This window comes from Dermacentor albipictus, chromosome 7 (genome assembly GCF_038994185.2).
Source record: "Dermacentor albipictus isolate Rhodes 1998 colony chromosome 7, USDA_Dalb.pri_finalv2, whole genome shotgun sequence".
Taxonomy (NCBI): domain Eukaryota; kingdom Metazoa; phylum Arthropoda; class Arachnida; order Ixodida; family Ixodidae; genus Dermacentor; species Dermacentor albipictus.
Genome location: NC_091827.1, coordinates 142,993,996 through 143,009,304, shown reverse-complemented (window position 1 = coordinate 143,009,304; position 15,309 = coordinate 142,993,996). Strand labels below are relative to the sequence as shown.

At 45.6% G+C, this 15,309-nt stretch overlaps 1 protein-coding gene across 14 annotated transcripts in view; it reads right to left on the bottom strand.

The window, feature by feature from the left end:
- LOC139047307 (ribosome-binding protein 1-like) overlaps positions 1-15,309 on the bottom strand; it is a 396,181-nt gene that overhangs the window by 66,520 nt on the left and 314,352 nt on the right. For 8 of the 14 annotated variants that reach the window (XM_070521128.1, XM_070521124.1, XM_070521121.1 and 5 more), the window contains one exon: positions 5,971-6,000. The exons of 4 other annotated variants lie outside the window; for them this stretch is intronic. In XM_070521128.1, the coding sequence (XP_070377229.1) occupies positions 5,971-6,000 (30 nt within the window). Of the gene's footprint in view, positions 1-988; positions 1,039-5,970; positions 6,001-15,309 lie in introns of all 14 variants that reach the window. 2 more of the 14 variants (XM_070521134.1, XM_070521135.1) reach the window with 1 other exon arrangement.

The window sequence follows — 15,309 nt, the reverse complement described above, 5'->3', positions numbered from 1 at the left end:
CTGACTTTCAGGAACCGGCACGCAATGCGTTGTGTTTTCCGTGCGAGAACCACAAAGGCAGAGTCGGTGCCTTTGCAGACAGCGGCAAATTCTTTTAATGAAAAACACAGCGCAGAACTTGACAGCGAACATCGAAGCAGCTAGGCCTAGCATTGCCGTGGTAATGGCTATGGCTGCAAGCAGATCCGTATGCGAGAGCGCCGGTTCGAGGTGGCAAGGTAATCAAAATGGTGGTGATGATGGTGGCTTTTATTATTGCCATTTTGGACCAGTGATCATGGCAGAAAGTTTAGAAAATGGGACAGTGAAGGGTTCTCACGTCTCAAATTTCAGACGTTTTTATACATTGACTCTATGGGGGAGGTGGTTGTGCCACGAAGCCGTCCAAACTATCAGGTGTCCGGAACGTCTGCCGCTAACAGTACACTGGCAACTCTCCAGCTGACGACACGGCGTCAAAGAGGATTAGTTATGATTCCTCTATGTTACTCGAGACAGCATTACCGTGACTTTCCTTCCCTTTCAATAAAATCACTGCTCAATTTCCCTGATAGAAGCAAAAATTCCCTGAGTTTTCCCTGAGTGTTTTCAGACTATTGAAACTCCCTGAGAATTCCCAGTTTTCCCAGTCGGTAGACACCCTGGGCCTCCTCTGGAGATGGTCTGCGATTGGATACAGTAGACTTCCGTTAGTTCAACTTTAGCTAATTTGATCCCAGCTGAAAGTACCAGCCTGTATCCAAGCATTTCCATGGGCTCAAAGTTGAGTTGTTTTGATCCTAAAATTGGCCTTCACCAGATAATTTGAACTTCACTAGCCTAATCCCTACAGTGAAATAATAGGGCCCCCTTAAGTGGCAGTGTCTGCTTCAACGGACAGTCAACATGTTCAAAACGCGTCATCTGTTGAAAATAACCATTTTTGGCCTGCCTGAGGAAGATTTTAGATCAATAATTGTAGCTCACCATGTCTGACTGCGGTACTTACCCAATTCTAATGCACATTTTCTTTTTTAATAAAGATGGTCCAGGAACTGCCTGCGCAGTACAATGAGATACAAAACCACAATCGCCCATGGGATGTGCATATGCTTTAATGCACAACACTGATGCACTCAGCGAAGCTGACAGAAAACTGGCCACCATTGTGTAACGGATATAGGAAGCCTGCACATTCCCCCCAAAACATCAGGTGTGCGTGGCATTTCTACTCTGCTTAGGAGCTTTGTTAGTTTTCTACTTTGGACAGTTAGAAAATGGGCACTCCTTTGGTTCAGAGATAGGGAAAATAGTTAAACCTGTATATAACGAATTGGATAAAATAGGCAATTTGCTTCATTATACTGACAATCAACCTTTTGCGAAAACACGTACAGTGCCCAATAGATTTTCATTTACAGAAGGGGCTGCCAGATTTTCCGAATTATAAGGCATTTAGAAAAAGCAAATCTCAATGAGAAAAAAAATTCATTCTGTTGAATTTGAGTCAACGACAGAAGAATAGTTTTGTACTGCATTGACAATATCTTTAACCTTGGCGGTATGACGTGAAGCCAGCGACGCTTTCGTGTCCATTCTGCACCTACATATCCCTGTCGGCCGCGGGCGACAGTGGGACACAGCTACTGGCTGGCATCAGGGAGCCTCTCCAAAACTCGAGGTTAGGCAAGCTCCAGCATTATAACGCACGACGGTGCACACGTTACCATGACATCCCCGACTACCCACTCCCATGCGCTCAGCCCCGCCAACAGCCATGCATAGCCAGAAAAGGAGACGGGCGCCAGCAGCTGCCAGAAGGCAGGGCTGTCGTGTGTTTCTTTCTTGCATGTTGTTAAACTAAGACGTCGCTAAATTTTCGCTAAATCTTGCTTCAATGTCGCTAAAATTGACACTAAACTGTTGAGCGAGGTTTAAGTAACTTAGAGATGTTGGAAAACTATATGAGCTATATAAAATATGAGCTAATGTAGCGTAAATCATCTACCAAAGCATTTCATGTCTAGGGTCCGTGCAGGTGAGGGTCAAACAGCGAATTTACCGATAGTGTGTCCACATAACTGATTAATTAAGTTCGCACCTAGGATGAAAAAAAAAAAAAGAACAACAACAAGAGAACTGATTTTCTTAGCATGAAAACTGAAGACTCAGACCAGATTACCCAGCCAATTTTGTAATTCTCGGCGTTTGTGAAAGGAGAGCAAAATTCTTCGGCTAGTGCTTGGTCGTATGCTTTTATACAGAAATAACAATGACATAATCCTTATGTGGTTCAAATACTTTGATTCTGCCCCTGGACTCACTCGAATGCTTTGAGCAGCCGAAAGCTTTGCGATATTATCGAAAGCCATGAGAAATGTGAGTGGTGCATTTGGATCAGTTTCACCGCCCCAATATGTGCAACTTTCTACAGTCGATCTGTGATTATGCACCTGCTGCTTTCTAGATCTCACAATGCGCTTTATTCCAATAGCTTTGGTAAATTAGTTTACTGCTATGGTTGCAAATGTTAGCCGATCAAACATATTTATTGAAGCTACAGAAACTACAATGCTAGGACCCATTTAAATCACTTTTGCAAAAAAAAATTTTCATTTTCTGAGCTGAATATGATGGCTGCTTAGATTACTGTGCTGTGAAGCACAAGCATCATGCAAACACCACTGCTGTTGTGACCACCGTTTCTTTATGGTGGTCACAGAGCAACCCGCGCTGTACAGGTTATTTGGGCCGCTAACTTGTAGTTTTTAAATAATAATGTGTGCTCTAGAAAGCCATCATTGAAGGAATGTTCCTAACTAAGCAATGGTTAAAATGACCCCAATTTTTCTGTAATGTTGCTAGTCCCCGGTCCCTGTACAGAAAAATGTTGCTGAAGAATGAATGAATGTGTGTTGTTTAGTGGCGCAAAGGCCAGGTATCGCCAAAGAGCGCCATGACGGTGTTAATGATTTCGCAGTGGAATGATGAGTTCTGTGAAGTTGATGTGACGTAGCTGTAAAGGGGCCTAAAAGATAGGCGCTGTAAAGTGCGTAAAATCTACGTGCAATAAGATTATGGCGATGACTAATGACGAGTACTACGAGCCTTACACTACATCGCGGAAATGATATGATGTACAAAACATGTGAGATCCAAAAATTGGCTACAGCACAACTGTTTCACTAGAGCCCTTGAAACACAAGGGCCTGGAGGCATGTGCTATACAGTATGACTATTACAGCGGCATCTTCTGAAGAGAGGAAGTGCTACGAATGTATGGGACTAATAACATGCAAGACCACAGACAAAGTTACTAAATCCAGTGACAAAATCACTAAATATGGCAACACAGCAGGGCTGTGGAATGCACTCGATGCAGGATGACGCCATTTGGGTTCATAGTGGCAAGTGTGGCAGTGCCTCTTGCAGCGACTTCGACTAGACACACACAGCTGCACTGTGAAACGTAGATTCTCAGTTTGGAGTGTCACACTTATTTTACTCGTTTAAGTGCGTACCATACTTACCTACCACTATGGCCAGAAGATAGTCAAAATTTATAAGCATGGTCTTATTGGCCCTTGTCATAATTCGCTGCCACTGTTGGTCCTCCATTTTTTGGTTAGAATTTGTTGATTTTTCTATTAGAACCAAGTGAGCATGATATTTTGCGCACCCCGACCTTAGCAGACATTATTTGGGACGTGTTCGTGATACTTTCGCCTAATCTGCACACCTCCCATTTGAAGCTCTATATTAAAGAAGAAAAAAAGGTGCACAAATTACGCGAGTTAATACGGTAATAAGATTATTAAGAACTGATTACACCTCAAATAAATTTTCAATTAGACTTAGGAGAAATAATGGCACTATAACCATTAAAATATTTAAAGCCAATTGTAATGCCAAGATTTGTGGTGTCAGCAAAGTAATCTTAAATTCTAAACTATATTATATCAGACACAATTTGACGTCAATGATGGCTCAATGCTAAGTGTGCACTTGTAAAAGGCTGCTAGAAAAAGAGCTAATGCTTAGCAAGAGGCCTAATGTGTCAACTTAATGTGAAATTACACAAGGAGGAACTCAGAATGACACGTGAAACATTCAGACATGATCATTGCCACTAACTTCTTGGGTAAAAATTTTCAGAATAAGTAGATAGTCAATGACCGATTTTTCTGACATGCCCGATAAAGAGGATGCCCTTCGCTGCACACCCACATACTCCACCGAGCCAATGTAAACGACGTCTGAAATTTCAGACGCCAAAACCTTTTCCTGTCCAATTTTCCAGACCTTTGTGTGACCACAGGTTTGAAATGGCATTATTTGAAGTGCCCACCACTGCTGTTTCAATTACTTCACAGCCTAAAACCAACATTTTCGCACGCCAATCTGCTGGCAGCCGTAGCCACCACATCAACTTTAGGCCTAGCTGCTTTGAAGTTTGGTGCAAAGCTTCTCGTTATTTGATGCAGTGTTTTTCATTGAACGGACTCGCCACTGTAAACAATGGTGCCAACTCTGCTTCACTGATGGCTTCGAAGTGCGGAAAGCACAGCAAGGGTCAATCAAGTTGGTCATAATGCCAGTTCCCAAGAGTCTGCTTTGCTGCAACATGACAATGTTACTTCGTCAAGCGATGAAGCATAACAAGAGCTAAAAGGGGGCCACCGTTGCGAGACCCAGTATGCCTTCCTCAATTATACACATGTGAACCCACTGTCGCTTGCCACATTACGAGCATCGATAGAAGTGTACTGGCAGGCCTTCGGAGCCGTTCTGGATACGCCTGTGTCAAGCCTTCGGGGGCAACAAAAGGCCCGCATTGAATTTTTCAGACTGCCCGATTTTTGTTTTTGCAGTACCTAGGGAGTCTGAAAAATTGGATGTTGGCTGTATTCTTATTTGTGTGCAAAAAAAGAAAATGCTCATAAGATGCTGCTTTCATTAGCCTACCTCTACTGACTGCATCCATTCTTACCTTACTTTTTTTTTTTTCAAGGTTTAATGTTGTTCTGAGTAATTCCACTTAAAAAAAAAAACTTTCTCTGCCAAGTCCCTCGCCCTCACTCACTCTTGAAAACCACCATAATTTCTTGATATGTATTAAATAACAGATTCTTTCCGAAAAGCTTTTATTGTTTCAATAGCAGCAGCTGATTTGCTATTTTTTAGTATCTGTTAAAGTGCTTGACATTTCTTGGAGCAAAAGTCAACATACTTTCCTTATCCTCCATGCGAGGCATACAAGGAAATCATAGTGGCAATGGCAGCAAAGTATTTCGGTTTCGCCCTGTTCATATGCGAGAGGCCGCCAGAGGCTTCTTTGCAATTGGTCAGTACTAAGCAAGCTTAAGCTCTGAATATGATTCACTAAGCTTCATGGGTTTGGTGGTTTACCTAAGGAGAGAAAACATCCAAAAGACACGTCATTCTCGGCATTAAAGGAGGGTGGCTGAGGTTGCTAGAGCTGCTTATTTCTGTTCAGTTATTTTTAAATCCTATGGGAGCCAGACTTTCACTGGGTTTTTTCCACCCGTGCTCACAAAAAAATTTTCTGCGAAGCTGCCGCCATCTAGCAGAGTAGCATTCAACCCAATATGATGAAACGACTGCCACTTGTCTGTGGCACTGAGTAGATAAAAGAAAATCCCAAAACAAGCAAGTCTCATCCTTGGCACACAAGGGTAAATAAACTTTGAATGTAGAGAGCAGACCTAATCAGTTGCTTCATATTCACGATAAATGCATGCTCCCACCTTAATATTAGGTGCAACGTGGCCTAGTTGCCTTCACACGAAAACAGCCAATCTAACAGTGTTCTATCGAGGTTTGGCTCTTAGTGTATATGGCGTGCAGTTCTACCACAAAGCAGGCCATCAGGCAGGCAAGGAAAACAGTGACATACCTAAGCAAGAAAGCAAGCAAGCATGCAAACAAGCAAGCAACCACGAGAACACTGAACCCAAGGTGAGTGGTTACCTTTTCAAGAAACTCTCCGTAGAGATTGGCCTACAAGCACAGAGAGGGCGAGAGGAGGAACAGTGTCTTAGCGCAAACCTAGAAGACCACTGGCACTACTCCGCAGATGCACAAAGCAAAGCATCCCAGTGCAGCAACATCATTTCACCAGAGTTTCCCTTTAAACTGAACACAACACACAATGCCGCCTCTCCAACAAAATTTCATACAACAGTTTAAGTGGTGTTGCCATGAATACTTAGTGCTTCTATTTGGTAGAGTAGCTACAAGTAATTTGAAATGTACACATGATGGGGGCATTCAAGCTGTTGGACCTCTGCATCACCACCTTCACTCTGATGTGCTACCCGTAGCCAATAATCACTCATTTGCCAATGAGCGCCTCCTGCCATCGACAGGAGCTATGTTCCCTCACTGTTGCTCAATAAGCTCTGCTGCTGGGCAACTGTTCAGTTGACCAACAGCAAAGCTTATTTGCAGCACGAAACTGCGGGTGAAGACCTCTCCTCACAACTTCTTCCTATAAACCGTAGCATTTCAAATGCTACCCTTCGTTTGTGTCCTGTGCACATCATGTTCATGCAATACAAACTGACCCAATTTTCTGTACTAAGCAGCATTCTGGTGTTGGCAGGTGCCAATTGCACATGAAGACAACCGAGCCTGCATTCAGAGCGTTGAAAGCACGAGGTTACCGTAAAAAGTGTGATTGCAGTTTAGACAAAGATGCACTAAAACGAAATCACATCGGTAACGACACCCAGGTTCATTAATTGGTAGTGCGGCCAAACTGATGTTAGCACTAAGTACTCATCATCATCATCAGCCTATATTTGGTCCACTGCAGGGCGAAGGCCTCTCCCCGCGATCTCCAATTACCCCAGTCCTGCGACAGCAGATTCCGACTAGCACCCGCAAATTTTTTAATTTCGTTGCACCACCTAGCCTTTTGTCTTCTACTGCGCTTCCACTTCTATTGGTACCCATTTTGTCCCCCTAATGGTCTAACGGTTATCTACTCTACGCATTACATGACCTGCCCAGAGCCATTTTCTTCTTTTCATGTCAATTAGAATGTCGTCTATACCCATTTGTTCTCTGATCCAAATCGCTCTCTTTCTGTCTCTTAAAGTTATGCCTAGCATTCTTCGTTCCATCGCTCTTTGTGCAGTCCTTAACTTGTTCTCAAGCTTTTTTGTCAGTCTCGAAGTCTCTGCCCCATATGTCATCACCGGTAAAATGCAGATTGTATACCTTTCCTTTCAATGATAACGGTAAGCTTCCAGTCAGGAGCTGACGATGTCTGCCGTATTCGATCCAACTCATTTTTATTCTTCTGTGAATTTCCTTCTCATGGTCAGGGTTCCTTATGATTAACTGACCTAGGTAAACATACGCCTTCACAGACTCAGGAGACTGACTGGCGACCCTGAATTCTTGTTCCCTTGCCCGACTATTCATTATCTTTGTCTTCTGCATATTAATCTTCAACCCCACTCTTACGCTCTCTCTGTTAAGGCCCTCCATCATTTGTTGCAACTCGTCTGCAGTGTTGCTGAATAGAACAATGTCATTGGCAAGCCGAAGGTTGCTGAGGTATTTGCCATGTGATCCTTACTCCTAAACCTTCCTAGTTTAATAGCTTGAATATTTCTTCCAAGCACGCAGTGAATAGCATTGCAGAGATTGTGTCTCCTTGTCTGACTCCTTTCTTTATAGGTATCTTCCTACTTTTCTTGTGTAGAATTAAGGTGACTGTGGAATCTCTGTAGATATATTTCAAGATATTTGCGTAAGCAGTCTGTACTCCTTGATTACGTAATGGTTCTTTGACTGCTGGTACCTCTACTAAATCAAATGCTTTTTCGTAATCTATGAAAGCCATATTGCGACTACGGCTACCCTTTCATGAATGCTGTAGAATTCGTCAATGTAGCCCGCTATGTCCTTATGGATTAAGAATCCTATTTTGTATTGCTTCTTATCAGGGACACCTCTATGGCAGAGGACATGGCTGTTATTCAGCAATGTATAAGCCTCACCAGTTCTTCTAATCGCACTAAGGCCGATGATATTCCAAACAATGTCTGATAGTTCCTTGAACAGTACTGCTAAGCTAGCCTCACTCGATAGAGTTCGGCAATTAAAACTTGACAGGGTCAGTTTCCATCGGTGGCCTGTCCGGACCCAGAGATACTTAGCACCTTCTGCTGCATTCTGCTGCGGTCTGACCGCCGCCTTGAACAGGTGCTCCACAGCTGCTGGGGACTGAGGGCCGTGAGTAAATTGTAGATATCAGTGGGGAGGTTGTGGCCGGATACAGCAGCAGGGAGGCCAATTCCTGTTCTGGTGAGGGAGTGTCTTTGTTCGAGCTTCCTATTTGGTTGTACCTTGATTAATATAGTCCCATTCACTCTTGGCATCTTTCGCCGGTGTCAGGCACCACTCCAAGCCTGCAGATGTAGACTGAGTAATAATACAGTATAAACTCTGTTTCTGAAAAAAAAAATGCAAGAAAGAATGTTCTAATGGGAAATCATACGACACGACACAAGTCGCTAACAAACTTGGCATACTCAACTACAGCCGACACCTACGCAACGTAAAACATTGCCCAAATTGTTGCAGGGCGAGATGCTGATGCGTGGCCAACATGCTCAGCTAGTGGGGCCCAAGAGGGACATTGTGATTTTTGCCGCTTCTGCAAGCTTACGTTCGCACTCCTCGAATTCAGCCTGGTTGAGCAGCTTCGTTGGGAGGGGCACCTAGGCAGGAAGTTGAGATGTGCCTACTGATCGAGAATTGTTGCAGTAAGAGACCCTGACGTCAAGCTAGTGGATCCCCGAGGGATCCGAGACGCACTCTCTTGTTTTCCTATTGTCTCGTGTTTTAAGACGACGACGAGAAACCGAAATGAAATCGAGGTGGTGAACAATGCTGGAATGCAATGCTGCCAAAACGAAATATGACACTTACCTCACGCCACTTGGAGCAGGGAACAGCAGCGCGTTACTGCTAGGCATGTGCACATACCCAAATAGCATTGAATCGAATCAAATAGGGAACATCTGAATAATTAAATTCGCAAATTGAATACCTATATTAGATATACAGAATATTCCATATATGCGGTGGAACACTGTGTAATCTGTGCTTTGTGTGCGCAGCCTTTTCGTGGTGCACGGGGTCAGTTCAAGGTTCGTCAATCGGCAGGGCCAACTGAAGTGATAAGGATTGAGGACAAAAGCAGTGCGTCTTTTGCAAAGCGCAGAAGCATGTGCGATTAGATGCCAGAAAGCATGCAGATTACATCAGATACACGTGCTCACACAATTCAAAGCTTTCTGTCCACACACGAATTTAAGTGCACAGGCAAACCTGCTACGCATGTCCGTGGACCGGCACGCCACTTTAACAGCCATCAGTCAGGCTCTTAGACCCGATTGATGCTACTTCGACCATCAGACGTTCATGACATAAGTTTTGGTTTGGTGCTGAATTGACACAGATATATCCAAAGCATTTGCACAATATTTGGAAAGCAGACAAACAGCCTCTAACAAAAGCGAGCGTACGGGACGGCACCAACATTGTTCCTGGCCACCATCTTTGTGACACACCATAAGGTAGCCTCTCGCACCCGACACTGTTCGCAGACGAACATCAGTTTTTTTTTTTTTTTGCCTATTCGAGCAACCCCTCACAAGACTAGCTTTAGATCTACAAAATGGGTGCGAAAGTGTATGCTACTACTAGTGTGCTGACCGCCAGTCTGCAGATGTCTGTGCGGACGGCCGGTCGACACGGAGGGAAGGGTGTGATTGCCTCCTGCGAGCTTGCCATGGCTCTCCCAATTTCTGAATGTTTGCCAGGTGGCAAATGACGCTGAATCCAACAATGAAAAGGCCCCTGCTCTTTACTGTCGGCAGGACCATGGATCGACCCAGGCTGACGGCAAGGGAAGTGGTGAATGAGTGATGTGATCTGTGGCTCACACTTTCGTCTGTTGCAGAGCCTGACCTTCACGAGCTGGCGATAACCCGCAAAACTCATCTGCCCCTAAAGCTAGGAAAACCCTTCTGTATTTTGGAGAAAAACGGAAAAGGAAAGCCTTGTTTGCAAGAAAAGATTGCCACGAAACAGAGGTCCACTATAAAACTGAATATCTTTTAAAAAATTTAGTACAAATTCACTTCTTCAGCTTCAGAGGGCTTCGGATAGCATTTGATCAAATACTACAAATGTTCTATCGAAAAAAAAAAAAAAATCCAGATCTTCACGTGTTTTAAGCTTCATGTAGAGCTGAGCTGTAATTACAGGGTGAGGTGTGTATTCTCTAAGCGTCCACCTAGTGGACATGCCCACTTTGTCTGATGCTGAAATTCTGATTGGCTGGGCTGAGGTAGAAGTGGGCATGTCCACTAGATGGATGCCTAAAGAACAACCCTCCAGTACTGACATACTAGTTTGGTGTTCTCCTTAAGAGTAAACCTCTTAAGGGGAACACCAAATTACTGTCTACACTCGTCACGACGGAACCAGGTACAACAAGGTTTCGGATATAACGGACCACATTTCAACCTTAGTTTGCTCTACCTATTTTATTAATGCAACAAAGTTAACTTTCAAAGGGCTACAGCAGACAAAATTAGCTGCAATTTTTGTCAAAATCAGGCGTATGAAATGAACTTTTGCCATGTCGACATGGCCTGACAACTGACTTGCGAGAGTCAGATGACGATTGCGGCTCAATGTCGCATGCACGAGGGAGGAAGGAGGGACGGAAGCGAGCAGTCTTCTTTCACGCACAAGACCTGGGGGGAGGGGGATGTTTCCACTCCGGCAGTTGCTGCTTACAGCGCGATTATATTGAAAGTGATCTGCGATGTGGACAAAGTGCACCCAGTGCTGGCAGCTTTGTATGTGCTGTGCTTTCAACATTTAGTCCACATTAAAGCGAGATACAGCATGAAGGTCAATTCCCTCGCAGCCCGTAAGTCAACCTCAACTGCCCTGACACGCTTTCAGCCTGTGCATAACGCCTTAGTGTTGTTTCACTGCTTTAAAAAGTTTATTTTGGTTTGGATGAGGGACACCTGCATCTCGGCATCAGCCAACACTTCGTTTTATGAGCTCAGATGGGCGGCAGCATGCTTCCTTTCCTGTTCATTCCCCAATGTGTAGGTTATTCTTGTTCTTGTCCTCCTTCCACCACTTGTTCGCCCCACAGACCATTTGAAGCATCTTCTTGGTCAGTTGCACAGTCCAAGCCCGATTTTTCGACTCCCTAGGGGCCGCAAAAGTGTCAGAAAAATCGGCCAGTTGGAAAAAATAAATGCATGTCATTTACTGCCCTTAAGGGCTCAATCTGCCACAGGCACATTCGAAAACGCTCTGAAGGCCTGTCGGTACACGTATTAGGCATATTGGCGCTCGTACTATGACAGGAAATACCGGGTGCACGCATGTATAATTAAGGCATACATACTGTGTCCTGTGGCAATAGCCCCTTGCCACGCTTGTTATGCTTCACTGCAATACTTTTGCGTATGCTCCACTGCATAACATTATTGTATCGAGGCAAAGCTGACTTTCGAGAACCAGGATTGTATGCAACGCATCGTGCTTTCCTAGATTCGAAGCCAATCGCGAGGACCACAAAGGCAGAGACGGTGCCGTTGCTGACAATGGCAAATTCTTTCAATGAAGAACATGGCACCTAACGGCAAGAAGCTTCATAGCGAACGTCGAAGCAGCTAGGCCTAGCGTTGCCGCAGTGGTGGCTACGGCTGCCAGAGGATCTGTGTGCGAGAGTGCCGGTTCGAGGCGGTGAGGTAATCAAAATGGCAGCGGTGGTGCCTTTGATTAATGCCGTTTCGGACCTGCGGTCAAGGCAAAACGTACTGAAAATCAGACGGCGAAGAGTTCTTGCGCCCGAAATTTCCGACGGTCTGATTCATTGACTCTATGGGGTACGTGGTGGTGCCACGAAGCTGTCCAAATTATCAGGAATCCAGAAAGTCGGTCGTTGACTGAACACTGGGCTTCTTCGATTTTCAACTTCTGGCTACCCGCGGCCTGCCAGAGCTAGCCAGAGCGTCTTCGTTTTTCTCGGTTTGCTCCGCCCACCGCGCTACGCACTTCAGCCGGGTGTTCGTTTTGCTCGCGCTGGACGGTTCTGGCTACCCGCGGGCTGCCAGAACCTGCCAGGACGATTTTCGTCTGGCTGCTGACTTCACAAATTGCAATGCGGGTGCTTGAGGACTTAAATTTACCTCGCTCACCCAACTGTCTACGGTCATCTTCGGATTTCCTTACTTCTAATGTTATCTTTTTACGTGCTAACGCTCCGTTCCTCATCACGAAGCGGTGTGATACGAGCCTTGGTGAACCGTTTGAAGCTTTTGTGTGTGTGTATATGGGTGTGTCCCCTGATTGCTTCTTTGCGGCGGTGAACAGCGCGCCGCGCTCTCATGCGTGCATGTTATCTGCATCGTGTTCCACGCAAGTTGTAGACGCTCATTCACACATTGCGGTACATTTTGGGTTCGTATTTCTCTGGTGGCGTTCCTTTTGACATATCTCCTGTACGTATATCTTTCCTTTCTCTGCAGTTAGCGAAGGCTTTGCAGCTAGCCCGTGTTCGCTCCGCCTCTCCGTCGTATGCTTAGGTGGCAGCTCAAAACCGATGTGTGTTTGAACTGCAGGCCGTTGATCTAAGAATACACCAATTGCACTCGGTACATTTAGACACACGTACATTGGCTTATTGCTCTCATGACTGCGACCAATGTTGTTTTTCGTGTAGAACGTTTCGCTGGTCACAGGCGACGTGCATTTTCATGCGCCAGCCGCGTCCCCAGCTCCTTAAATGAGAAGCACCATAAGCCGCAACAAACTTTCTGAAATCGAAGCCCAAGCAGGTTGGCGCGAAATCTTATGCTTATGAGACGTACCCGATAACCTGCTTTTTCATGTCTTGTGATGACACAACGCTAACTCATCAATGTCGCCGGTGGTCGACGTGATCGCTGCGAGCAGGGATCCTCCAGCCATCGCTTTCGAGTATACAATCACGATTTCGTGTCTTGTCATCCGCCGCCTCAGAGGCTATCTGTTGCGCTGCGCAAGGCGAGGTTGTCCGAGTAGGCATCTTGCGCCGAGTCGCGCGAAATTGATCGTATCCCCGAATGCAACTATATATATTCAAGCTGGCAACGCATAAATAGGCCGACTAGGCCAAGCGTGCACCAGCCTCACCGGGCGCTGCCATGCTGGTAGCATGTTTACATTTGGCCAGCTGTACCAGCGTTCGATTTTGCAAACTTAGGGCAGGTTCGGGTTATCTTGGGATCCCAGCCCATGTGACTTCCTGTCAGAACCGGAACTAGCTGGCTGCCATCTGGCTGCCAGCGGGGGGCCAGAACTCCGAAAATTGAAGAGGCCCACTGGCAACTCCTCCAGCCGACGACAGGGCGTCAAAGACGATTCACTATGATTCCCATCTGTTACTGAAGCCAGCATTACCGCGACTTTCGACCCTTTCAATAAAATTACAGCTAATTTTCCCTGATAGAGGCATAAATTCCCCAAGATTTCACAGACTACTCAAAATCCCTGAGAATTCCTGGTTTGCCCAGTTGGTACTAGACACCTTGTTGATATGTTCGTACCCTTAGGCGATTGCATAAAGGTTGCCATAGGCATGCGAGATCCAGCACACAGGCTGCACTGATGGATGCGCGAGTGAAACGGTGTTTGAGTTTGAAGGCGATCAGTCGTCAACTATCGCGAAAGTTCTCACGTGGACAAAATGAATGGCCTGAACTGAATTTGCGGAACCAGCTTACATTGACAGCGTCGTCAAGATCGTACACGTGACATTTGCACTTCTCAACGACGCGCATAGTGACAGGCGAATGCAAAATGCACTTGCTGCCTCAACCGTCACGAAATTTTGGAAATTCATTTTTTGAGCTTGCCTGATTATTTACCTGCTTTTGCGACCCCAACATTGTCGGGAAAAATCAGTAGGTGACTATATTGCTTTCTGCACACAAGCTGAACAGCCAAAGAGCGATAACGCTAATCCACATTCAGTGCGATGTGTGCACCACTGACAAGTGACTAGAGCAAAGGCTTCTCCCTCGCCTAGGGAACCCACATGTGCCCGTCAAGTGGACACGTACAAGGCACTGCTGCCTTGCTCATCTGCTCCTCGTCCGCAATCCCCTCGGCCACTCTTGTCGGCCAGTGCACCCCGCTGAGAAGGGCACTTGCCGCCGCGCATTTCTGCGAGATTTTGCGGCCACCGCATCATTATAACTGGTATTTTGCTCTTGCAGATGCACTATAAGCGGTATGTGTACACCGTTGAACCTGGTTATGTCAAACTTGGAAAAAAAAAAATGCCCATTAGTTCTATATAGGGTATAATTCATAAAGGGAAAATCGGACATCCACCCGTTCATAGCAATTGCTACAAGGGAAACCTACACGGGTTCCTTGAAAGAAAAGATTTGCAGTTGAAAAATTTGTCCTGGTCCAGGACACCGAACCTGGGACCACCACCTTTCCGGGGCAGCCGCTCTACCATCTCAGCTAAACAGGTGGCTAGCAGATGGAAGGGTGCAGTCGAATTTGTGAACAACTCGAACCAAAGGCAAGATCTGGACCTAATAGTTCTGCAGAAACCCGCAAGGTGGAGAGAAGCAATTAAATAAGGTAAATCTTGCCTTTGCTTCGAGTTGACAAATTCAACTTCGCCCTGCCATCTGCTAGCCACCTGGTTAGCTCAGATGGATGGATGAATGGTTTATTTAAACATCAGCTCAAGCATACATATCCAGTGGTACAGCAGGGAAAGGGTGGAGAAAAGGCAACTGAATGCCTGACAATGCGCCAATCCCCGCCCAGATGGCACAGCGTCTGCCCCGGAATGGCGGTGGTCCTGAGTTCAAGTCTCGCACCAGGACGAGTTTTTCTTTAACTGCGAGGTTTTTCTTTCGGGAACCCATATGGATTTCCTTTGTAGCAATTGCTACAAATGGGTGTATGTCTGATTTTCCCTTGTTTAATTACTTCTTTCCACCTTGCGGGTTTCCGCAGAACTATTACATCAAAACCTTGCCTTTGCTTCGGAGTTGTTGAAAATTTGACTTCACCCTGCCATCTGCTAGCCGCCTGGTTAGCTCAGATGGTAGAGCGGCTGCCCCGGAATGGCGGTGGACCCCGGTTCGAGTCCCGGACCAGGACGAGTTTTTCTTCAACTGTGAGGTTTTTATTTCGAGGAACCCGTATGGGTTTCTTTTATAGCAATTGCTACGACTGGGCGGATGT